The sequence below is a fragment of the Caloenas nicobarica genome, chromosome 4, assembly GCF_036013445.1.
Source record: "Caloenas nicobarica isolate bCalNic1 chromosome 4, bCalNic1.hap1, whole genome shotgun sequence".
Lineage (NCBI taxonomy): Eukaryota > Metazoa > Chordata > Aves > Columbiformes > Columbidae > Caloenas > Caloenas nicobarica.
In genome coordinates, this window is record NC_088248.1 from 79011888 (window position 1) to 79034776 (window position 22889).

The 22889-nt window shown below is 61.5% G+C and overlaps 1 protein-coding gene across 2 annotated transcripts; it reads right to left on the reverse strand.

The window, feature by feature from the left end:
* Nucleotides 1–556: 556 nt before the first annotated feature.
* SIGLEC1 (sialic acid binding Ig like lectin 1) lies at nt 557–19776 on the reverse strand. 2 transcript variants are annotated; one of them, XM_065633729.1, is made up of 22 exons: nt 19688–19776; nt 17783–17904; nt 15715–16071; nt 15334–15630; nt 14647–14910; nt 13930–14184; nt 13121–13420; nt 12191–12445; nt 10960–11256; nt 10109–10363; nt 9379–9672; nt 8257–8511; nt 6718–7020; nt 6075–6329; nt 4734–5039; nt 4248–4499; nt 3494–3793; nt 3078–3332; nt 2196–2486; nt 1373–1472; nt 1215–1287; nt 557–945 (listed from the first exon to the last, which is right to left on the reverse strand). In XM_065633729.1, the coding sequence occupies exons 2-22, from the start codon at nt 17829–17831 to the stop codon at nt 928–930; spliced, it is 5031 nt and encodes a 1676-aa protein (XP_065489801.1). In that variant the 5' UTR covers nt 17832–17904; nt 19688–19776; the 3' UTR covers nt 557–927. The 2 variants fall into 2 exon arrangements, with proteins under 2 accessions (XP_065489801.1, XP_065489802.1); XM_065633730.1 differs by lacking the exon at nt 19688–19776 and adding an exon at nt 19276–19384.
* Between the last annotated feature and the right edge of the window lie 3113 nt (nt 19777–22889).

Consider the following 22889-nt stretch of genomic DNA (forward strand, 5'->3'; position numbering starts at 1 on the left):
CACAGCCGAGGCCATGTCCGGCAGCGAGGTGGCTGCAGGGTGACATCTAATGGCAGTGGGCTGGGAGGGGACACAGCTCAGCAGCCACCTTCCTTGCTGGGGGCTGCCACTTTGGCCAGCGAAGCCTCCTCATATCCCCAGCCTCTCCCAGCAGCACAGAGGTGCCAGGATGGGGCTCCTCCTCGTCCCCCACCCCTTCCCTGCATGTTTGGCCTGGGGACACCTCTGTCCCCTGTCCAACAGGCTGACGAGAGAGATGCTGGGACAATGGGGTGCTGTGAGCACGGGCTGTCACCATGTCCCTGATGTCCCACCTGCCCCGCAGCCCTGTCTCCAGCCCCAGCCATTGCTCCGCGGTGGCCACAAACTGAATTTGGGGATAACACGGAGAAAGGAGCGGGGCAGGAGTGACACAACAACATGGGGAGTCCCCAGTCCCCTGCTGCCTGGTTCCACCCCCTGCTCCCCACCCTCCTCAAATCAGGGCAATAAACCCCTTCCCAGCTCATCCCAGCAGACACCAGTTGCACCTTGCTCCAGGTTTATTTCCAGATAGAGAGGCCCCGGCACATGGGGACAGCACCGCGGGGGTGGCTCTGGTGGGGGGACAGGAGGACGGTGGCGGTGGAGAGGTGGCACTGCCACTGGGAGATTTTTTTAGTTTGTTTTCTGGTGGTTTACTGCTGGAGAGCAGCCCTGAGCCATCCCAGCTCACCCGGCACGCGTGGTGAGCACAAACCGTGCCCGGTGTGAGAACGACACCCACAGCGGGGAGCGACAAGGGGACAGGGGGACAGGAGAGGGACAGGGGACAGGGATGGGTTGTCCCCGGGGCTGCGGGATCCGCCGGAGCAGGGCTGGGTCACCCCACCGGCTGGGTCACCCCACCGGCTGCTGCAGATGCTCTCGGCCCGAAAAGCCGCCGGCTCAGGAGGCTCCGTCCACCTGGAAAAGGTTGGGGCTGGTTGGGAACCCCATGGCAGAGCCCGCAGGGCCAGGGGAGCACCCAGAGCATCGCCCAAGGGGTCAGCACCCATGGATGGCAGTGAAGCCCCTCGGGATGAGCCTGCCAGGGGTAATTCGGGTCCTCCCGAGGCTCTGCCTGTCCCTCCCGTCCTGTCCCCGGCCCCGGCAATGACAGCCAAGGCCACCATGGACCCTCTATGGGGAGCCTGGGGTGGGGGTCCCCAAAGCTGCCCCCACAATGTCCCCACCTGCGTCTGCTCCTGTTTGCTCCTCAGCTCGAAGGTGTCCTCAGCCCCCGACCAGCCCCAAATCTTCCTTATCCTGGAAGGGAGGACAAGGAGCTGCCACCCCTGCCACCCCCACAGGGTCCCTGTCCCCCCCTCCCTGTCCCAGCTGGGGATGTCACCTGGGCCACAGCTTCACAGCCAGGAGGGCCAGGGCAGCCACGCAGATGACGGCCGTCAGCAGCCCGGCCACCACGGTGACAACCAGGAGGTGGGTGAGAGCTGCGGGGAGAGGGGACACGTGGCGGTGTCCCCTGACGCTGGGACAGTGTCCCCCCAGCACTGGGGCCGTGGTTTGGGGAACCCTGCGTGGGGGCTGACCTCCCGCTGTCCCTTGTCCCCGTGGCTGCAGCCACAGCGTGACCCTGGTGTGGGGTCAGTGCAGGTGGGACCCCGGGTGAAGGGGACACTGGGGGAGGTGACATGAGACACCCCTCAGTACCACAGCCAGGTCCCCAGGGCTGGGGACAGCCCGTCGGTGGGTTGAGGACACACTGCAGGGGGTCACAGGGTGGCACAGCACCAGGCTGGGACCCCACGGGGACACCATGGGGACACCGGCTGCTCCTGGCTGTCCCTGCCCGTGTCCCTGTCCCCTGGGAGTCGCCCAGCACAGCCACAAGCAGCATCGCCCTGGTTTATCTTTCACCAAACCCAAGCCACTTTACTCTCACTTTTTCGACCAATCTGCAGCATTTGACTCAATTTTCTGTTTCTTTTTTAGCCCTTTCATAAAATCCCACTCGGGATCTTTGGGAGAAAAGCCCCTTGAAAGGAAATACCCAATTCTCACAGAAAAAAAAACATTATCCCTTCCACCTAAAGATTCGTGACCGATCCAACCCGCGCCTGCTCACCCCCACCACCCTGAAATCATTTTTCCAGCCCGATTCCCAGCCCCCCCCAACTCCGGCACAGCCCCGGGGGGTCTGACCCCCCACTCACTGCGCACGTCGAAGTGGGCGCTGGCTGTGGCGTTGCCCAGGGGGTTGGTGGCCACGCAGGTGTAATCCCCCGAATCCTGGGCCCCCACGGCCCCCAGCTCCAGGCGCAGGCTGTTGTGGGAGGGGGTGACGCGCCCCCCCGGCGCGGTGGCCAGGCTGCTGGCCAGGAGGTGGCCGCGGCGGTACAGGGCGATGGTGGCCGGGGGGTGGCTGTCGGCGGAGCACAGCACGATGCCCACCCGCCCGCTGCGGTTCTCCAGGAAGGTGCTGATGGAGACATCCCGGGGGGGGTCTGCAGGGGGGGAACCGTGGTGTGGGACCCCCGCCCACGCTGGCATGGCCACTTGCCAAGGGCTAATTAGTGCATCCCCCCGGGCTGGATCGGGTCCAGCCCCCCCAGCTCGGGGTTGGGGGTCTCACAGCCCCCAGCCCTTTGCGTGTCGCCCCCCACCCCAGCTGGAGCATCCCCCCAGATCAGAGCACTTTGGCTCCAAATCAGATTTTTGAGGGGTGTCTGCAGCTAAATAAACCCTGACCTCCACTTCCCCAGGTGCAAAGGGAGGGGAGCTGGGCAGGGAGAGGAGGAAGAACGGGAGGAAGAAAAGGAGGAAGAGGAGGAAGATAAGGAGGAAGAAGAAAAGGAGGAAGAAAAGGAGGAAAAAGAGGAGGAAGAACAGGAGGGAGAAGAGTAGGCGGATGAGGAGGAAGAAGAAGAGGAAGAAGAGGAGGAAGGAGAGGAAGAAGATGAGGAGGAAGACAAGGAGGAAGGCCCTGTGACCGCAGCAGGACCACGCAGATGGGACAGGAGTGATGCTGGGCCGGGTGCCCCCAGTGTGCTGGGGACTCTGTGGTAACGGGTCTCTGTGGCACTGGGGACACTCACAGAGGACACTGAGACCGAGCAGGGCTGAGGTGACGCTGCCCCGCGTCCCGCTCGCCTGGCAGTGGTAGGAGCCGGTGTCGGTGCTGGTGACAGGGGTGAGGACGAGGGAACCGGCCGGTCCCTCCCGCAGCCACCGGCCGTTCTTGTACCAGGTGTAGTTGGCCTCGTCCCCCACCCAAGGGACACCCGAGCAGGTGATGGTGGCTGTGGCGCCTTCAGGGACTTCTGGCGAGGGCTCGACCGTGATGGTGACCCCTGAGGAGGAGGAGGAAGGATGGCAAGGCCGGGGGTGCCCTGGGTTGGGGTCGCACAGGACAACGCCGTCCCCAGGACCCCCCAGAATGCTCCCGAAAGCCACGTTCCCATGGGGAGAACCCCCACACGGGTGTCACCGTGTGGCTCAGGGCCACCCTCACCTGCCAGGTCCAGGCGCAGGGACGAGGACGCGGTGCCGTAGCTGTTGTTGGCCGAGCAGACGTAGAGCCCTGCGTCCCGCGGCCCCAGCCCCCCCAGCCCCACCCGCAGCGAGTTGGGGGTCACCTGGACGGTGACACGGGGGTCGGCCGGGCCCCGCGTGGAGGCCACGGGGACGTGGCCGGGCCCCCGGTGCAGGACGATGTCGGAGGGGGGGAAGCTGTTGACGGTGCAGAGCAGGACGGCCTGCCGGCCCCCCCGCGGCTCCACCAGCGACGTGAAGGATGGCGCCCGGGGGGCATCTGCGGGGACAAGGACAGTGTCTCCCCCCGCAAACAGCGCTGGTGGCAGGGGACTGTCCCTCCTGCGGGGTTTGGGGGGTGACAGGTTTGCTGCTGGGGGGGAAGGGGGGTGATACGAGGCGCAGCAGCACTAGTGACCCCCCCTCCGCGCCACGGGCTGTCGCGGGATGTCACCAGGTGGCAACAGCACAGCTCTGGTGGCAGCGGACTGTCCCTCCCGCGGTTTGGGGGTGACAGGTTCGCTGCTGGGGGGGAACGGGCGCGATACGAGGCCCCGGCAGCACCCGTGAGTCCCGCTCCGGGCGACCGGCTGCCGCGGGCTGGCACCAGGTGGCGACATAAACCGTCCTCCCGACCCCAGCGCTGCGACAGCGACATCCCCCCCGGGCTGTCCCCTTTGGCGGGAGGACCCGGTGTGTCGCCCCCCCACAAGTGGCAGCCCCCCCGCACTCACAGAGCACCCGCAGGACGGCGGGGGGGGCCCGGCGGCCCCGCTGTGCCCCCCCCGCCTGGCAGCCGTAGGAACCGGCGTCCGCGGGGCGGGCGGCGGGGAGGGCCAGGGCCGGATCGGGCCCCTCCGCCACCCACCGCCCGTTCTTGTACCAGCTGTAGAGGGTGCCCGGGGGGGCCCCCGCGGCCCGGCAGGTCAGGGTCACGTCGGTCCCCTCGGGCACCTCGGCGGAGGGTCGCACCAGCACCCTGACGGCTGGGGACAGCGCGGCTGCTCGTCAGCGGCTCCCAAGCCCCCGTCCCCCTTCAGCGCGGTGGGACTGTGGGGTGGGTGCCCCCCCGCGTGGGGTGGGTGCCCACCCTGCCCTCCCACCGGCCCCACACCGCTCCCGACCCCCGCGATGTCCAACAGCAGCGACTATTCGGGCCGTTCCCCTCCACGCCCACATCACCCCACCCAATGGCCCCGTGTCCCCCCCGTGGGACTCACCCTGCACCTGGAGGGACAGGGACGCGCGGGCGCTGCCGAGGGGGCTCCGTGCCAGGCACTCGTACCCCGCCTCATCCTCCTCCGAGGGGTCCCGGAGCTCCAGCCGCAGCACGTTGGGCTGGGGGGGGACGCGGCTGCTCTGCCCGGGGTGGGGCCCCCCCGCCGCGGGGCTGGAGGCCACTGCCTGCCCCCCCTTGAGCAGGGTGAGCTGGGCCGGGGGGTTGCTCTCCACGGTGCAGAGGAGGATGACTGCGGTCCCCTCGCCGCTCTCCACGAAGGTTTTCAGCTGCAGGTTCCTGGGGGGGTCTGCAGGAGGGAGATGGGGGAAGAGGTGGGATGCAGGAGAAGCAGCTTCTCGGGGAGCTGGAGCATCCCTAGCCGGCCATGCTCGGGTTGGTGATGCTCTGCTGCTGCCTGCAACACAGAACCTGCTCCAGCAGCCTCTTTCCTCAGCATCTGCGTTCCCCTCAAGTCAAACCAACATGCAGGGTCATTCCCTGAGCGTATTTCTACCCACAGCTCATTTGTGAGGTGGTTGTGGCAGCTCCATCCACACCAGTCACACATGGGACCATGTCCTGGTGTGTGTCCCACCCGGTTCAGTGCTCTGCTCGCACCCCAGACCCAATAACAACCCAACCTTTGCACATGGCAAACCCCAACTGTGACTCTGCTGGGCCCAGAGTGCCAAGATATTTTGATCAGCATCCACCCAGCCTTCCCCATCCCAAATCAGGAGCGGGGAGAGAAGCTGCGGGTTTGTCCCCAGGCTCTCCAGAGGACGTTTCCAGGAGGGCTCCTCCTCACTCACCCCTTACGGCAGGTTTATAAGTTAAAGCTGTCTTTTTCTAATAAAAGGGAAAAAAATAATCTTGCATTCTGACTTGCAACTCCATTTCTTTGCACATCTTTTTATAAAAGAAATCTGGTTTTCATTTTCCAAATCAGGAAAAAGAAAAAAATCCTGCAACATTTCCTGAAAGCCAAAGATTTTTCCATTGCAGTTCGGTACAAAGCACAATGACAAACTTGGGGCACTAGAAGAAGCGTCACCAAAACCTCCTGCAGACGATGTGGGGTGTTTGGCCATGTCTGCTTGGGGGGGAGGTCAGTCACAGGACCAGGATATAAGGCTTGGGTTAGTTAAGTCCTGGGATGAAAGCTGATTTTGTTTGAGACCCTAAAATGAAGACAGAGTCTGCTACCCCCCACCCCTCCCAGCCGAGGGGACCGGCCAAGGGACAAGTGACACACCAAGTGACATCCCTGCAGTGTGGCTGAGTCCCTGTCTCAGGTGGACAGTGGGGACCCACCCAGGGTGCAAAGCCCTTGGGGACTCACAGACGACGTTGAGGGTGGCGGGGGCCGAGCTGCGGGTCTGCGCCGGGGTCCATACGGTGCAATGGTAGGAGGCGGCATCGGTGACGGTGACATGGGGCAAGGCGAGGGATGGGGATGAGCCGCTGCTCAACCAAACTTTGTTCTTGTACCAGGTGTAGCTCAGCGTGTCCCCTGCCTCACTCTGCACCGCACAGGTCAGGGTGACAGCGTCACCTTCCCGGACATCTGGGGACGGGGAGATCCAGAGCCTGGCAGCTAGGGGGGGAATCACAGAATCATTTGGGTTGGAAAAGCCCCTCAAGACCACTGAGAACGACCATAACCCAACCCGGGCACCGCCTCACATCCCTGAGAACCTCATCTCCATCTGTCCAACCCCTCCAGGGATGGTGACTCCACCACTGCCTTGGGCAGCCTGTTCCAATGCCCCACAGCCCTTTGGGGAAGAAATTGTTCCCAATATTCGATCTAGAGGGGAAGGGGGTGATGCTCAGGGTGGGCTGGGTGTGATGAAGAGCTGGTCCTGTCCATCTCCATCTCCATCTCCATCATCTCAATCTCCATCATCTCCATCTCCATCTCAATCATCTCTATCCCCATCCCATCCCATCCCACCCCATCCCATCCCCAGCCCCTCACTCACTCCCTGCAGTGAAGTTCCTGGTGGTGCTGGCATTGCCGTAAGCGTTGGTGGCCACGCAGACGTACTCGCCCTCGTCCTCCAGCAGCACGGGCTGGATGCTGACCCGCAGCGTGTTGACGGCCGAGGTGACGCCGAGCCGCGGCAGGGTGGCAGGCTGGGACATGGCCGTGGAGGCCACCAGGACCTGGTCCTTGAAGAGCGCCAGCTCTGCCGGCGGGCTGCTGTCCACCGCGCACTGCAGGACGGCCCGCCGGCCCTCGGGGGGCTCCAGGAGGGGGGTCAGCACCGGCACCCGCGGGGGATCTGCCCAGAAAACCCTGAGCGTGCACCCAGAGCCCAGCTCCAGCCCGGGAGGGCTCCCGGCTCCCCCAAATCTGGGTGGCATCGCCCTCCTCAGGCTCCTCAGACACCCCAAGGTGCCTCCAGCAGCTCCTGGCCCACATTTTGCAGCAAAAGCATCAGCCAGAGTTTCTATTCCCAGGATTTTCCCCTCCGCCCCAGACAGATGACATTTCTCCTAACCGAAGTCATGAAAAATTTGGATAATTTCAGGTTGATTGAAACATGTTGTTTTAACAGCACCAAAATATTGGTTATTGCATTTTTTTTCCCTTTTCTATGTGAGATGGCAGCAGCCGAGCAGCCACACAGCTTCTCAGGGGAACGTTCTGCCTGAAAGGGGCCGTGACCCCCCAGGGCGGGTTTCATTCAGACTGGGGGGCTATTGAGGGGATATATTCCCATAAACTGTCACTTTTAACACTTTGCCAGTTCCTAAGGATGGAGAATGTTTGGTGACAAAGTATACGGAGGTCTAGTTCAAGTCCTGTGCGTGGGACACGCAGCGTTTGGGGACAATGCCAGCAGCCAGGGCTGGGCAAGGAGATAGACCTGCATGGCCAAGTGGCCTTGCTCAGCATCCCACCCCAGCACCATCCTCATCCCTCCTCAGCAACATCTTCATCCCACCCCATCCCATCCCATCCATCCCAACCCATCCCATCCCATCCCACCCCATCCCATCTCATCCCATCCCACCCCATCCCATCCATCCCATCCCACCCCATCCCATCCCATCCCATCCCATCCCACCCCACCCCATCCCATCCATCCCATCCCACCCCATCCCATCCCATCCCATCCCACCCCATCCCACCCCATCCCATCCATCCCATCCCACCCCATCCCATCCCATCCCACCCCATCCCATCCCATCCATCCCATCCCACCCCATCCCATCCCATCCCATCCCACCCCATCCCACCCCATCCCATCCATCCCATCCCACCCCATCCCATCCCATCCCACCCCATCCCATCCCATCCATCCCATCCCACCCCACCCCATCCCATCCCATCCCATCCCACCCCGTCCCATCCATCCCATCCCACCCCATCCCATCCCATCCCATCCATCCCATCCCACCCCATCCCATCCCATCCCATCCCACCCCATCCCATCCATCCCATCCCATCCCATCCCATCCCATCCTATCCCATCCCATCCCATCCCTTCCCCATCCCACCCTGTCCCACTCACAGGACACATGCAGGGTGACATCTGGGGACACGCTGGTTCCCAAGGGGCCACGGGCCTGGCAGTGGTAGGAGCCGGTGGCAGCGCTGGTGACATGGGGCAGGGCGAGGAGGTGGCCAGGTGTGTCCTGGAGCTGCTGACTGTCCTTGTACCAGGTGTAGACGGTGTCATCCTGCGGCTGTCCCGCCGTTTGGCACGTCAGGGACACATCGTCCCCTTCCAGCACCTCCGCCGATGGCGAGATGAGGACTCGGGCAGCTGGAGCACAGGGAGGTGATGCCACCAGCTCATCACCGACGGTCCCCAAGCAGCCCGGCATGGTGAGAGATGGAGACAAACCACCATGTGCATCGCAGCCACAGGTTCGGGTGCTCCTGTCCTGTCTTGTCACACACCTTTGCAACCCTGCAGCTGGCACTAGACATTTATTTTACTCCCTGTCCCCGTTCGCTGTCCCCTCTCCAGCTCCACCACTGGGGCACCCAGGGCTGAAGTGTTTGAATACAAGTGCATGGTGTGGGGTGCGGGGGGGAGCCTGGATGGCATCAGGTGGCACCAGGGACACTGGCTCCCATGGAGACACAGTTGGATTGACCAGCCTGGATGCCAAATTTCCACCCCAAAAATTAATTCCCTCCAGGATTTCTGCAAATCGCCCCAATAACCGGGGTGCTGCCTCGCTCCAGGGTGTGGGTGCAGAGGCGAGAGGGGCTGGGTGCTCACCCCTGTCCCCCTGCAGCCAGAAAGCCCCCCCAGGACAGACCCCAGGTCCCTGCTTGTCACACCCTGTGCAGGGACCCCCAGCAGGATGGGGACAGCCCGTCCCACCCCCTGTGAGATGCTGGTGCTTCTGCCTGCTGAGGTTCAGCACAATGTGATGTCCCTGCGGTGGCCTGGGGACAGGATGACACCCGGCTGTGGCAGCTCGGTCCCTTTGGGTCACCTGCTGGAGCCCACGATGCTCAGTGACATTTTTCTGGCACTGTGGGCCAGCACCGGAGTGTGTGTCTGTCCCATCAGTGTCACACAGGCAGGAACCACGCAGAAATGGTCACGTTTTGTGTCCCACCCAACACCCCACAGTGTCACCCCCGTGGTGTCACCCCCGCGGTGTCACACGCTCACCCTGCACACGCAGGTACAGGTGTTGGGATGCGGTGCCGTGCGCGTTGGTGGCCGTGCAGGCGTAGCTGCCCTCGTCCTCCGGCGTCACCTCCCGCATCTCCACCCTGATGGCGTTGGGGAAGGCCGTGACACTGACCCTCGGGCTGCTCCCCCCGGCACTGGTGGCCACCAGCTGGTGGCCGCGGCTCAGGGCCAGCTGGGCGGGGGGGTTGCTGGCCACCGAGCACTGGAAGATGGCCAGGTGGCCCCGCTCCGTCTCCAGGAACGCCGAGAGCCGGGGGGCCCGCGGGGGGTCTGTGGGCAGAGCGGGGAGATGGAGCCTCTTGGGCACCCTCAGGTGGGATTTCCTGAGAAACAGTATCACTTCCAGGAAAGAGATGGGAAGGGAAGGGAAGGGAAGGGAAGGGAAGGGAAGGGAAGGGAAGGGAAGGGAAGGGAAGGGAAGGGAAGGGAAGGGAAGGGAAGGGAAGGGAAGGGAAGGGAATGAGAAAGAAGGAGAAAGAAGGAGAAAGAAGGAGAAAGAAGGAGAAAGAAGGAGAAAGAAGGAGAAAGAAAGAAGGAGAAGGGGAAAGGGAAAGGGAAAGGGAAAGGGAAAGGGAAAGGGAAGGCATCTCTGTCAGCCAGGGCCCTGCCAGCCCCAGGGGGACCACAGCATCCCCAGGGTGACGGCGCTGTCCCCACCCCCAGCAGCCACCCCCACGGGCTGTACCCCAGTGACCCCCGCACGTACACAGCACATCCAGGGGGACAGCGGGGGAGCTGCGGCTGCCACCCGCCGTGGTGGCTCTGCACTGGTACAGCCCGGCGTCTGCGCTGGCCACCGGCCCCAGCGCCAGGGACGCGGCCGAGCCCTCGGCCACCTGCTGCCCGTTGTGGTACCAGGTGACGTTGGGTGGCACCAAGGAGTGGCTGCTCAGGTGGCAGGTCAGGTTGGCAGCCTGGCCTTCCAGGACACGGGAGGACGGTGACACTGTGATGGTGGCAGCTATGGGCAGGGACACAGGCAGGGGGCAAAGAGGCGTAAGCTCATCATAGAATCATTTTGGTTGGAAAAGCCCCTCAAGATCATCGAGTCCAACCATAACCCACCCTGGCACTGCCCCATGTCCTGAGAACCTCATCTCCGTCTGTCCAACCCCTCCAGGGATGGTGACTCCAGCACTGCCCTGGGCAGCCTGTTCCAATGCCCCACAGCCCTTTGGGGAAGAAATTGGTCCCCACATCCAACCTCAACCTCCCCTGGCGCAACTTGAGGCCGTTTCCTCTGGTCCTGGCGCTTGTTCCTGGGGAGCAGAGCCCGACCCCCCCTGGCTCCAAGCTCCTTTCAGGCAGGTCAGAGATCAGAAGGTCTCCCCTCAGCTCCTGTTCTCCAGCTGAACCCCCAGCTCCCTCAGCCGCTCCCATCACCCTTGTGCTCCAGTCCCTCAACAGCTTTCATGGGCACGTGGCCTCTTGCTGCTCATCCTGTCCTGCCACCATCGCCCTGGATCTCCTGAGCTCGTCTCCATCCCTGGCATTCTCTCCCACTCTCTCCTCTCCCAGGATTTTCCCAGAGGTCCGTGGCACCTTCCCCACACTCACTCTCAGCCCTGAAGTCCACGGCCGTGCTGGCATTGCCCTGCGGGTTCCCAGCCCAGCACACGTAGGTCCCCTCGTCCTCCAGCACCAGCTCCCGGATCTCCACTCGCAGGCTGTTGTAGGAGGAGGTGGCCTGGACCCTGGGGGCTGTGGCACAGCTCCCTGTGCAGGCGATGACTTCATCCCCTCTCCATAGGGTCAGGTTGGCCTCTGGGTCACTCTCGACGCTGCACTGGATGATGCCCAAGTGCCCGCCTTGGGTCTGCAGGAAGGAGCTCATCACCGGTGGCCTCGGTGGGACTGCGGGGTCAAAACACCACTGGTGAGGATATTATGGGTTCCTGAGGTTGGGAGAACTCCAAATTCAGGCTGGACATGAGGAAGGAATTGTTGCCCCTGAGGGTGGTGAGAGCCTGGCCCAGGTACCGAGAGAGGTGGTGGCTGAACCATCCCTGGAGACATCCCAGGCCAGGCTGGACGGGGCTCTGAGCAACCTGAGCTGGTGCAGATGTCCCTGCTCATGGCAGGGGGGCACTGGGGGAGCTGGGGAGGGCCCTTCAACCCAAACTATTCTGTGATTCTGTGCTTGCTTCTCCCCAGCTCTTGGGCATCCCATGACTCTGCAGCAGCCAGACCCCAAGGTCCCACATCTGCCACCTCTCTGCAAGGGACCTGCCTGCCCCAGGCACCTCTGGTGGCACCTCTGTTGTCACCTGGTCCTTCAAACTCTTCAGCAGATCTGCAGAGACCCCGGTGGTTTGGGCATCTGGGGACCAGCTGTGATCCACATTTCCTACCATGGCTACAGAAAAATGCCATTTGGTGAGGAGTGAAACTTCTTAATAGTATTTTTTTCTGATTTGGTATCAGGGAAGATTTTTATTTTATAGCAGGCAAAATATTCGGAAGGCAAAATCCTACCAGAATCTATTTTTCACAGGGATCATTTATTAATTTTACTCTGAGAAGCTGAATTTAATGTCATGGGATGTTTTAAAACAACTCTTTGGTTCTTGGGAATTTGGGGATTCTCTGAATTTCTCCTCCCCTGAATTCACATATTTACCTGCAAAAGGGAAATTTCTGCCTTTTCCACATCTCTGCTCACAAGTCCCTCGGCTGTTATTAGGGGAAACCAGGCACTGGGAGCAGCAGGGGGGTTCCCAGCAGGACCACCTACCCCAAACCCAGCACCCCCATCGCTGACCCCCGGAGACCCCCCGGCAGCACTCACAGAGCACACGGAGGGGGACGGCCACCGACATGTCACTGTCATTGCTGCTCTGGGGCTGGCACTGGAAAGCACCCGCGTCCTCACCGCGGATGGAGGGGAAGCGCAGGGTGGGGGCCGAGCCCCCCGGCAGCCGTTTGCTGTTCCGGTACCAGGCGTACAGGGTGTCCCCCGCCATGTCCCCAGCCCCCAGGCAGGTCAGGGTGACAGCTGTCCCCTCCCGCACCTCCGCCGAGGGCTGGACCAGCACCTGGGCGCCTGGGGGAGGGATGGAGAGGGATGTCAGGGAGAGAGGGGAAACCTTCGCCCCCCGGCTCCATCTGGCTGGGCTGCAGGCACCTTGGCCAGCTGGAAATGGAGCCCAGGTACCCAAACCCGGGTTGATTTTCTCTGGAGTTGGACTCTGAGATCCATTTTGGTTTCTTTTGACTTCCTAAGGAAGGCTCCTCTTGGACATGGTTTGAGGGGCTCCTTTCCTCTTTCCTTTCCTTTCCTTTCCTTCCCTTCCCTTCCCTTCCCTTCCCTTCCCTTCCCTTCCCTTCCCTTCCCTTTCCCTCCTCTGTCACCCCAAACTATCACTTCTAGGGGAGCCACAGAGTGCAGAGGGTGGGGGGACAGCAGGGGGAGCTGGTCCTCTCTGTGTCCCCCGATGTCATGCACCGCTGGGGACTTGAGGGGACAGGGGGGAAAAAAAAAAAAAAGTTTGGACGAACTTTGCTACAGATTTTGTGGCATTTTGAAAAACAAAACTCAGGGATGCCATCAGCTCTGCGACACCTGTGACGCCCCCGAGGTGGGGAAGGGCTGCAGGGGGGACACAGCCACATGGGTCCCCACAGGGGCCCCCTCATCCCTGCAGAAACAGCCACAGCGGCTCATCGACGCCTGCGATCCAGGACCAGGAGCTTGCCAGCCCCCTGCCCCGGGACTCACCGCGGGCGCGGAAGGTCCTGGTGGCGCTGGCGTTGCCGTGGGCGTTGGTGGCCGTGCAGCGGTACTCCCCGCTGTCCCCTGGCCCCGCGTCACCGATCTCCAGCCGCAGGGCGTTGCGGGTGGCGGCGACAGCGACCCGCTGGCGCGGGGCCGCGTGGGAGCCGCTGGCCGCCAGCAGCGTGCCACCGCGGTGGATGGCCAGGGTGGCCGGCGGGTGGCTGTCCACGGCGCAGCGGATGGCGACCAGCCGCCCGCCCGGCGTCTCCTGGAACAGCGCGATGCTGGGGGCCCGGGGGGGGTCTGCGGGAGGGGAGGGGAGGCTGCGGCTCGGGGGGGTCCCAGCAACACGGCACAGGGGACACGTCCCCCCCGACCCACGCGGCTGCTCCCCCGAGCTGCTTGTCCCCTGACATCAGCAGGTTCTATTTATTCACTCCCAGAAGTGTCAAAGCCAAACCCACGGCTGTTTTATTTCTCCCCTGACTTGCAAAAGCTGCCGAGCTGTTGTTGTCACAGCTGGTGCCTCCGTTAGTGACCCGCCCACGGTTTATTAGCTGAGCGGGGGAGTGGGAGATGCTGCCATGACCGGACGGGTCCCTGGAAGCACAAATACCACATAACTGCAGCTTCAAAAGCAGCTTATGACCAGAAATCGTTGCATTTTTAGCAAATTCTGCCCAGCGGGGCTGAAACCCCCTTTCAACTGCACCTGAGGCATTTGGGGCAGAAACTTTGTTTAGACTTGGGGGGTTTGCACAGCCCCTGTGGACCCTCACCTGGTGGGGACCTCCCTGTCCCCTGGCACTCACATGTCACGCTCAGGCTGATGACCTGGGAGGTGTCACTGCCCCGGTCATTTGTCACCTTGCAGGAGTAGTAGCCGGCGTCGCTGGCAGCTGTGTGGAGGAAGAGGAGGGTGTGCGCCGAGCCCTCCTTCAGCCAGACGCCGTTCTTGTACCAGGTGTAGTTCAGGTCCTGGCCCTCCCTGCCAGGGACATCGCAGGACAAGGTGGCGGCCGTCCCCTCCCGCACCTCGGCCGCGGGGCTCACCGAGATCTCTGCGGCTGACGGACACGGGAGCGGGTTTGGGGTGGGCTCGGGGGCATGAGAGGAGCCCCCACCCCCCCGCAGAGCCCCCCGTCCCTGCAGCGTGGGATGGAGTCTGGGGACAGGTGGGGTCCCCTCCATTCCCCTAGGGTTGACGATGGCGGCGAGAGGCATTTGGGTTTGTTCCAGACTTCTGCCTTTAACGCAAAGCCCTGGGGACCAAACTCAGGGTGGGTGCAGCAGCACCTGTCACCTCTCCCGAGGGGGCCTGGGGGGAACAGAAACCCCCCTGCCCTGTCTTTGGGGCTGCACCATGAAGGATGCAGGTGCGGCACGATGGCGGCATCATCTCCACCACCAAGTCCCAACTCCTGGCCAGTACCAGCCTGTGCCCAACCCAGCCTGGACTCCCCGGGAAAACTCCCTCCCGCTGCCCCCCCAGCAAAGCCCCAGCTCTGAGCAACCCCCCCGGCACTTACAGAAGATGTAGAGCATCACGGCAGGTGCGGTGCCAACCCCGACGGCGTTCTCGGCATCGCAGCGGTACAGCCCGTGGTCCTCCCGGCGAACGCCCCGCAGGGTCAGGGCCCGCTCGCTGCCCACTGCCACCCCGTCCTTGTACCAGCGGTACCCCGAGATGGGGGGGTAGCTGCTGGTCACCTCGCAGGCCAGGGACACCGTGTCACCCACCCGGATGTTCTGCCCCAAGGGGCTGAGCGACACCTGGGTGTCCTTGGGGGCATCTGCAGGGAGGACAGATGGACACAATAAGATGAGAGGCAACGGCCTCAAGTTGCGCCAGGGGAGGTTGAGGTTGGATCTGGGGAACAATTTCTTCCCCAAAGGGCTGTGGGGCATTGGAACAGGCTGCCCAGGGCAGTGCTGGAGTCACCATCCCTGGAGGGGTTGGACAGACGGACATGAGGTTCTCAGGACACGGGGCAGTGCTGGGGGTGGGGGAACGATTGGACTCGATGATCTTGAGGGGCTTTTCCAACTAAAATGGTTCTGTGATGATTCCATGAAACTCTGCTCCGAGTTTTTGCAAGGGGCTGGGAAGGCAGCAAAGGGGCAGATGCGATGAGTGGCAGGAGCGAACCTGGGGGTCTCGGCTGTGGCAGAGGTGTCGCTGTCCCCCCCGCCCCATGCCGAGCCCCCCCACGTACGTCTCACCCGCAGGACGACCTCCCCGCTCGCCTTCCTGGAGTCGTAAGAAACTTCGCAGAACAATTTTTTGCCGTGGTCCTTCCAGGAGAAGGAGGTGGTGAGGGTGACGTGGTGGCCGACCCCGCTGGTGTCCAGCTGGACCCGGCTGGACATCGCCGAGACCTGGGGGTCGAAGCCCCCCCAGCGCAAGGTGACACGTCCCGGCGGGCAGACGTAGGGTGTGGAGCACTCCAGGGTGGACGCCTGTCCCTCAGTTTGCTCCTCGCTGGCAGCAACACTTGGGCGCTCCAGGTCATCTGGGGACAGAGAGCAGAGGCGGCGGGGATGTCTAGGTGGGGTGGGCAGGCGGGGAGCTGCGGGGGTGGCACCCCTGTACCCACCCGAAACGCTCAGCATCACATCCCGCTCCGCCGACCACCGGTCGCCGTTGACGATCTCGAAGCGGAACCGGTAGGAGCCGCTGTCCCCCGGCGTCACCCCCCGCAGCTGCAGGGTGCAGTTCCCAGCGCTGGGGTCCCCAAGGAGCCGCGCACGTCCCCTGAAGTGGGGGTCCACCTCCTGCCCCCCCGAGTGGTACACCAGCGTCTTCTGGCTCTCGTAGTCCTTGTACCAGATGGCCACGATGCCATCGGCCGCTGTCACCTCCTCGGGGTAGCTCAGGGTGCAGGGAACCACCAGGCAGGACCCCCCGATGCCCCGCAGGGACAAGGGGTAGCTGACCCCCCAGGAACCGAGGGCTGTGTCGGAGGGGGGCAGAGGGAAGGGGGGTCAGGGTGCAGCCCCCTGCTCCCCTTGGGACCCAGGGGGCTGCGAAACCCTCCTGAGCTGCCCGGACGGGCAGGGAGGGGCTGCGAGGAGACGTGGGAGAGGAGAACGGGGAGGAAGGATATTAAACCCCCCAGCAGAAAATTTTGAAGTAGTAAAGGGGGAAATGATGGGGGAAAGTCAGAGCTGGGGGTGATGCTTTCAGACAGCGCATGGCACCAGCTGGATTTGGAAAGCAAAGGCCTAAATAACCAGTAAAAAAGGAAAATTTGCCCTCCTGGCAATCCAAAAGCTTGTTTCCTCCCCCCTCCTCTGCCCCCCCATCTGGCTCCTTGTCCTTTCCCTCATGCCCTGGCTGTCCCCTGCCACCCCAGGCCACCCCACCCCTCCCCATCAGGAGGAGGGGACGCAGGGACACGGGCAGCACTGCCTGCAGGAGCACGACGGGATGCCACCAAATGTCCCCAGAGCATCATCTGCCGTGGCGTGGCCCACGGGAGCGCCACGAGCAGGTCCCCAGAGCCGTCCCGCCTGTCCCCAAGCATCACCCACGGCTCCTGCACCCACCCCTGTGCACATCCAGGTGACCAGGGACCTGCCCGTGACACTGGGAGGAGTCCCAGTGAGACACCGTGTCCCCAAACACAACCGGAGACACGACGCAGTGGATCATGTGAGGCAACGCCAAATGATGCATCGGCGCCTTTTGGCTTCACTCGCCATGAACCGACTGTCTCCATGGAGTCACGTTATCTAAGGAGCGGTGTCAGCAGAATATATATAATTTCTGGCAGGGTTTCTGGCTGGTTTCCAGCAGATGTCAAACCCAAGCAGTGTCCTTTCCCCCCATGAGGGGGGTTAATGGTTGGACTCGATGATCTTGAGGGTCCCTTCCAACCAAAATGATTCCGTGATTCTGTGCATGAGAGTGACGCTGCCGCTCCCATCTCTTAGAAAACTGATCTCCTGAAACCTCTCCAAGAAAAACCGGAAAAGACGAGGAAGCTTTAATATCCCCCAGTGACTTGCGGAGTCGCAGGGACGAGGATGGTTCAAGAACTCCAGGGGTGAAGCTGAGCCTGAGGCTGCCATGGGGAATTTGAACGGACTAATCTCAGGGGGGTGTTTGACACCAGCAGCTCCGGCCAGGCAGGACAGGGGGATCAGCAGAGGGGACGTCACAACCACAAAGAAACTGGGTCTAAAATGGATGTAAGAACTAGTGGGTTGCTACAGCAAAGGATTGGGGGCTTAGAAGCATAGAATGATTTTGGTTGGATTAGACGCTCAGGATCTTCGAGTCCAAGCACAACCCAACTCTGCACTAACCCACGTCCCTGAGAACCCTTAGCTGGCAGCTCATGGAACGAGATCTGTATGAAATAGCTCCAAGTTTTGCAATTACTTTGAGGAGAGGGATCTGCACAGAACAGAAATCAGGCAACAGGATAGGGGTGACTTTTTGTGACAGTATCTGACCGAGAGACGAACAGAAGGTGAGATACCGGGTGTTTCGAAAAAGATGGACCTGATTGCAAAGCTATTTCAACTGGAACTGGGCTCCATCATTTTAAAACGCCCTGTATCTCACTTCCTACTCATCTCTTGGTTAGACGCTTTCGCAGAAAGTCTGTCCAGGAGCTCGGGGACTGCAGGGGTGGCAGCTCTCACGGTGACACGTACCTGGTGGGACAAGGCTGGCCAGGAGGACGAGCCACAGGGATGGGCACATGGCAGCACCTGGGTGACACTGGGGACCCTGGGGACAGCGGCACGGGGGGGCCGAGCCTCAGCGTGTGGGGACCCTGCGGACAAGAAGAGGTGGCCAAGAGCCTTGAAATCCACAGTCCGGCTCTTCCCGAAATCCGTCCCCAGGCTGGGCTGGCAGAGCCCGTCCCAGCACCAGCCAAAGGAAATTCCTTCCGCAGGGACCGCGAAAAGCTCAATCCCAGCTTGGTGGCACCAGTTACCCACGAGCAAAACACGTTATTGATCCGTGTGGGGCAAATCAGAATAATACAGGCATGGAAAATGTGTGTATGGCGTGGGGTGGTGCAAATGGGAGTCGGGGTTGAAAATAAAAATGAGGGCACAGGGAAGCAAGTGGATACCTGAAATGAAGAGGGAAGCTATTTCTAAAGAAGCATTCTTGGGGAAATCTCCACTGAGGCAGAAATGCCAGTGAGCTGCTCGCGGCCGAGCTCCGGAGGGGCTGAGCGTCTGGGGGTGAGGGACAGACGTGGGGACAGAGGACAGAGGGACATGCTGGGGTTCGTGTTAAAGCTGAGAATTTATCGATTTTTAGTAGGCTTAATGGCTTTTTGCCGCTCTAGACCAAAGTGATTACATTATTTTATTTTTTTTTTTAAATAATCTGTGATAAATCAGGTTTTTCTTCCGATTATTTTTTGCACTATACCGGAAATCAATTAACTGGTTGATTTCAACTTAGATGTTTACCAAACAGCCAAGCAACCTTTCCATACAGAACAAGGCAGCTCTTTACTCCCCGCGCCGACCTTTTCCTCCCTCAAACAGCCATTTGCTGCTTCGCCGACACATTTTTCTTTTTCCCCCCAACACATGCTTTGGATTTCCTTGCTGCTAATTTGGCTTCGGGAAGGTGTTTTAAGCTCCAAACCTCCCCTGAGAGCTTGAGTTTTGCCGGGGATTTTTCCCGGCCGACCTGAAGCAAATGAAACGGCCCCTGGGTGACACGGGGGTCCCGCCGCCAGTGCCCCCCCCGGCACGCAGGGCCAGAAATAGCCGCGGGCGGGGGGCGGAGGAGGAAGGAAGCGCCGGGGTCCCCAGCCCCCCCTTGCACCAGCACCGAGTTTCGTTTCTTCTCCTGCTTTTCTCCCGTTTCGGTTTCGGGTAGCGCAGCCCCGGGGGCACTCTCGGGGGGGACGGGGACCCCACGTCCCCCCCGCCCCCCCGCCCCGTGCTGGGCTGGAGAGCGCGGCGGCTCGGTAGCCCAGCGAAATTAGAGTATTTGTCAAGATTGCTCGAGAAAAACGCGTGTAATAATAGCCCGGGTGTGTGCGGGTCTGGGCCAGGCAGGCTGCTCGCGCCAAGCGGAGCGTGGTGTGTGTTATCACCTAATAACCCACTGGAAAGAAAAGATAAATGCCATACACTGGAAAACAGGGGGGAAAAGGCAATTACGGGGTGATTACCTTGTCCCCTCGGCACCCACGGTCACACTCAGCCCGAGCTGTCACCGGGACAGCTGGCAAAATCCCGGCAAGGGCTCCTGTGCATGCACAGAGACATCAAACTTCTCCAAGATCTAGGAAAAAATGCCTTTTTGGCATCAAAATGTGGCAACTGGGGCTGAGGATGAAGAGGGGAAACTCCTGGGGTTGGCCCCTCAACCTCCACCGTGTCCCAGTGCAAGGAATGACGGAGACGGGGACCACGGGGTGGCCGGGCAGTGTCCCCCGGGACGAGGGGCGATGTGTCCCCCCGTGTCTGTCCCCACTGTGCTCCCACAACCACTGAGGCACACACACCCTGTCCCAGCCCCACGGCTCAGTCCCTGCCCCAGTGTCCCCATCGCGGCACCTCCCTGGGGAGCGGTGACATTACCTGGGGGGGTGCCCGTGCTTGGGGGTCCCTGATCTGCGATGTCCCCAGTGGGTGCTGCCCCTCGCCGCACAGGGACGGGTATTTATCTGGTGTGGGGGGTGAGAAGCTGCATCACTTCCCTGTGCGGGGATTTGTCCCTGCTGCCACTTTTGGGAAGTGCCGGTCACCATCGTCAGCTGTTTCTTGCCTTTTACCAGCTGTTTTGGGGCCGGGGGGTCCTCACAGTAGGGTTTGGCAGCACCCCGGGGACACTGAGAAGCTGCATTTTCTTTGCATCACTACAGCCCAAGCAGCATCACCCTCCCTGCACCCCCAGAGCCCCTCGGAGCATCCTGGTTCCTGTGCTGTGCCAGCGCCAGGGCAGGGTGACACCCCAGCCCTGGGGACACCCACCCACCCCCAGGGGGGCTCTGGGTTTAGTGGGGGGTTCTGGTTTAGAGGGGAGATGCCACACTGGTGGTGCAGGTGTCTGCGGGGATGAGGATGCTGCAGCCGATGTGTCACCTGCCTGAGTCCCCCCGGGGCAACTGCTCACCCAGAGAATTTATTCTCTGTTACACTGGGGGTTTAAGCCCAGAGACTGTGCCTGGTCTTGGGCTGGTTTGGGGTAGGATCCAGACCTGGTCTCTGCCGTGGGTGCCTGTATCTAAAGTACAGGGTGTTTCAAAAAGGTGGACTCAACATGAATCACAGAATCACAGATTATTTGGGCTGAAGGACCTCCCCAGCTCCCCCAGTGCCCCCCCTGCCATGAGCAGGGACATCTGCACCAGCTCAGGTTGCTCAGAGCCCCGTCCAGCCTGGCCTGGGATGTCTACAGGGACGGTTCATCCACCACCTCTCTGGCCAACCTGGGCCAAGGTCTCACCACCCTCAACGTTACAATTACACAAACCTTTACAAAGGGTATCATGAGTTATCAAGTTTTAGTAATGTTTTTCTACATGCTCTATGTTCCCTCCGCCTGCTGTAGGGACTGAGAGAGTTTCATTCACGGGAGGTTCGTGGTTGCAGACATATTCGAATATTCAGAGATATTCGGTGGTTTCAAATTGGGTCTGTCTTTCTGAAACACCCTGCACAGGGACCTGGCACTGTGGCACGAGCCCGTCCCTGCCCCAGGTAAAGTGGGGCTTTGGTGGCTCGGGGTCAACGTTCGACTGGGAGTGTGGGAACCTGCTCTCCGGGACCTCGTGTCACTGTGTCACATCGTCCCCTCCCCAGCCGCTCCGTGCCAGGGTCAGTGCTGAGTCAGCGGGACGGGGGCGGCAGCTGCCCCGGTGAACCCTGGGGCTGTGCCGCTGATGGAAAACCCGTCCAGACCCCCCGGTGAGCTGGGGTGCTGGTGTGGGGACACTGCGCCAAGCCCGGGGACACTGGGGACACCGTGCAGAGCCAGCTCGGTTCGGGAGGGAGCTCAGCAGTGCTTCATAGAATCACAGAATCATTTTGGTTGGAAAAGCCCACCAAGTTCAGGTCCCTCAGCCGCTCCCATCACACTTGTTCCCCAGCCCCTTCCCCAGCTCCATGCCCTCCCCTGCTCTGACACAGCGCTGAGAAAAACCCCTGACTTCAGCAAAACCGGCCGTGTGGGATCTGGCTGGTGCCAGAGCCCGCGCCAAGGGCCAGGGTGACCACCCGGCCCCGCGGCAGGAACAGCCGAGGCAGCTCGACCAGTTCCAACCCTTGCTCTGCATCGGCTTCCCGAGCCACCGCGCCCCTTTGGGTCCCTCTGCAGAGCCCTCAAGTGTCCTGGGTTGGAAGGGACCCACAAGGATCATCGAGTCCAACTCCTATAACTCCATCATACGTGTCTGTAGCTGCTCAGCCTTCTCCCAGCCCGTAATTCCACGGGATGTCCTTCTCCCAAGGATAAAGCGGGATGCCAGCTAGTCCGATACCAAAAATATTATTTGAAGAGCCATCCTTCTTTTCCGAGCAGAGCCAGCCCGTCCGGGTCGCACCCTCATTTAACAACACCCACGGACACCCGTCGCCAACCTCCTGCCGGACAGTCGTGCCCCAGCGGTGCTGGGTGGAGCTCCCAACTCCTCAGGCGGGTCCCAAGGGACAAACACCCTTCTGTACACAAGTCTTGCAAACAAAAGCCAAGTGAAATAATTAATAACTTGGTCCCCGAAGAAAAGCTGCATTCCAAAATATGTCCGAGTGAGTCGTCACACCCATTTTGCACTAAAGCTCAGACACAGACTGTCAAGAAGGGCTGGAAGTTACTCACCAAGCTTACAAAGATGAATGCCAGAGAACCTCAAGGACATTCTGATATATTTTAAATGCTATAAAAGAATACAGGCAAAACTCTGTCCTAAGATTCAAGAACTTTTTAAAAAATTCCTGAATTTTACAAATACAGAAGGAATTGGCCTTGCTGTCCATTCCCAGGGTAAGGATGTCCTTGGTCTCACTTGCTACTTGTCCCAAAGTCCCCAAGCCCCCCGCCTTGCCCCCAGCCCCCAACCTTGTCCCCACCCCCCCGCCTTGTCCCCAAGTCCTGCAGAAGCTCAGGAGCGAGGGGCTGGCGGGGGGTGCCGTTCCGCATCCCCCCCAGCTCACAGCTTGCCCCCTCTTTTGCCCCCCAGCCAGCCAAGCCCCAGGGACCCATGGGCTTCCCCAAACGGGTGACAGGGACAGCAGCAGAGCTTGTTGTCCCCCCAGATCAGCCGCTCGCAGGGTGCTGGGCACGCAGAGCTTGCCTGTCCCCATGGCCCTCTGCCCCATCGCCTGCCTGTCCCCCCCCAGTTCCTCTTTCCAGGTCCCGAGACACGTCCCCCCACAGGGTGGTGGCGTCTGCAAAGGGGAACCTGCTGGGGAAGCCGAAACAAAGGAAGAAAATCGGGGAAATCAGTGAAAGTGCGCAATGTGCCAACGGAACCTGTGCCCTGCGCCCGGGGAGGGGCGGCTGTCACCGCAGCCTGGGGACAGGCTTGGGGACAAAGCTCTGCCCGTCCTGCCCTGGGGACACCCTGTGTCCAGCCGTGGTTCCCAGGGCTGGAGGAGGGACAGGACCCCCGCGGGGTGTGGGGGGCCGGGGGGAGGCTCGTCGCTCCCTCCCCAGCAGGAATGCGGGCTGGCGGCATCGCCGGCAGATAACGGGGCAGCCCAGGAATTCGGGGTGTGGGCTGGCGGGAGGGAGGGGGAGGAGAAGATCCATGGAAGAGGGAGTGTAAATCAGCCCCGGCTG

Coding starts and splice junctions, on each gene's coding strand:
- SIGLEC1 (XM_065633729.1), bottom strand. CDS start 17,831: ATGTGCCCATCCCTGTGGCTCGTCCTCCTGGCCAGCCTTGTCCCACCA. Junction 14,185..14,646: donor CGTGATGCTCTACATCTTCT/GTAAGTGCCGGG, acceptor CGTGTCCGTCAG/CCGCAGAGATCTCGGTGAGC. Junction 9,673..10,108: donor TGTCCCCCTGGATGTGCTGT/GTACGTGCGGGG, acceptor CTCTGCCCACAG/ACCCCCCGCGGGCCCCCCGG.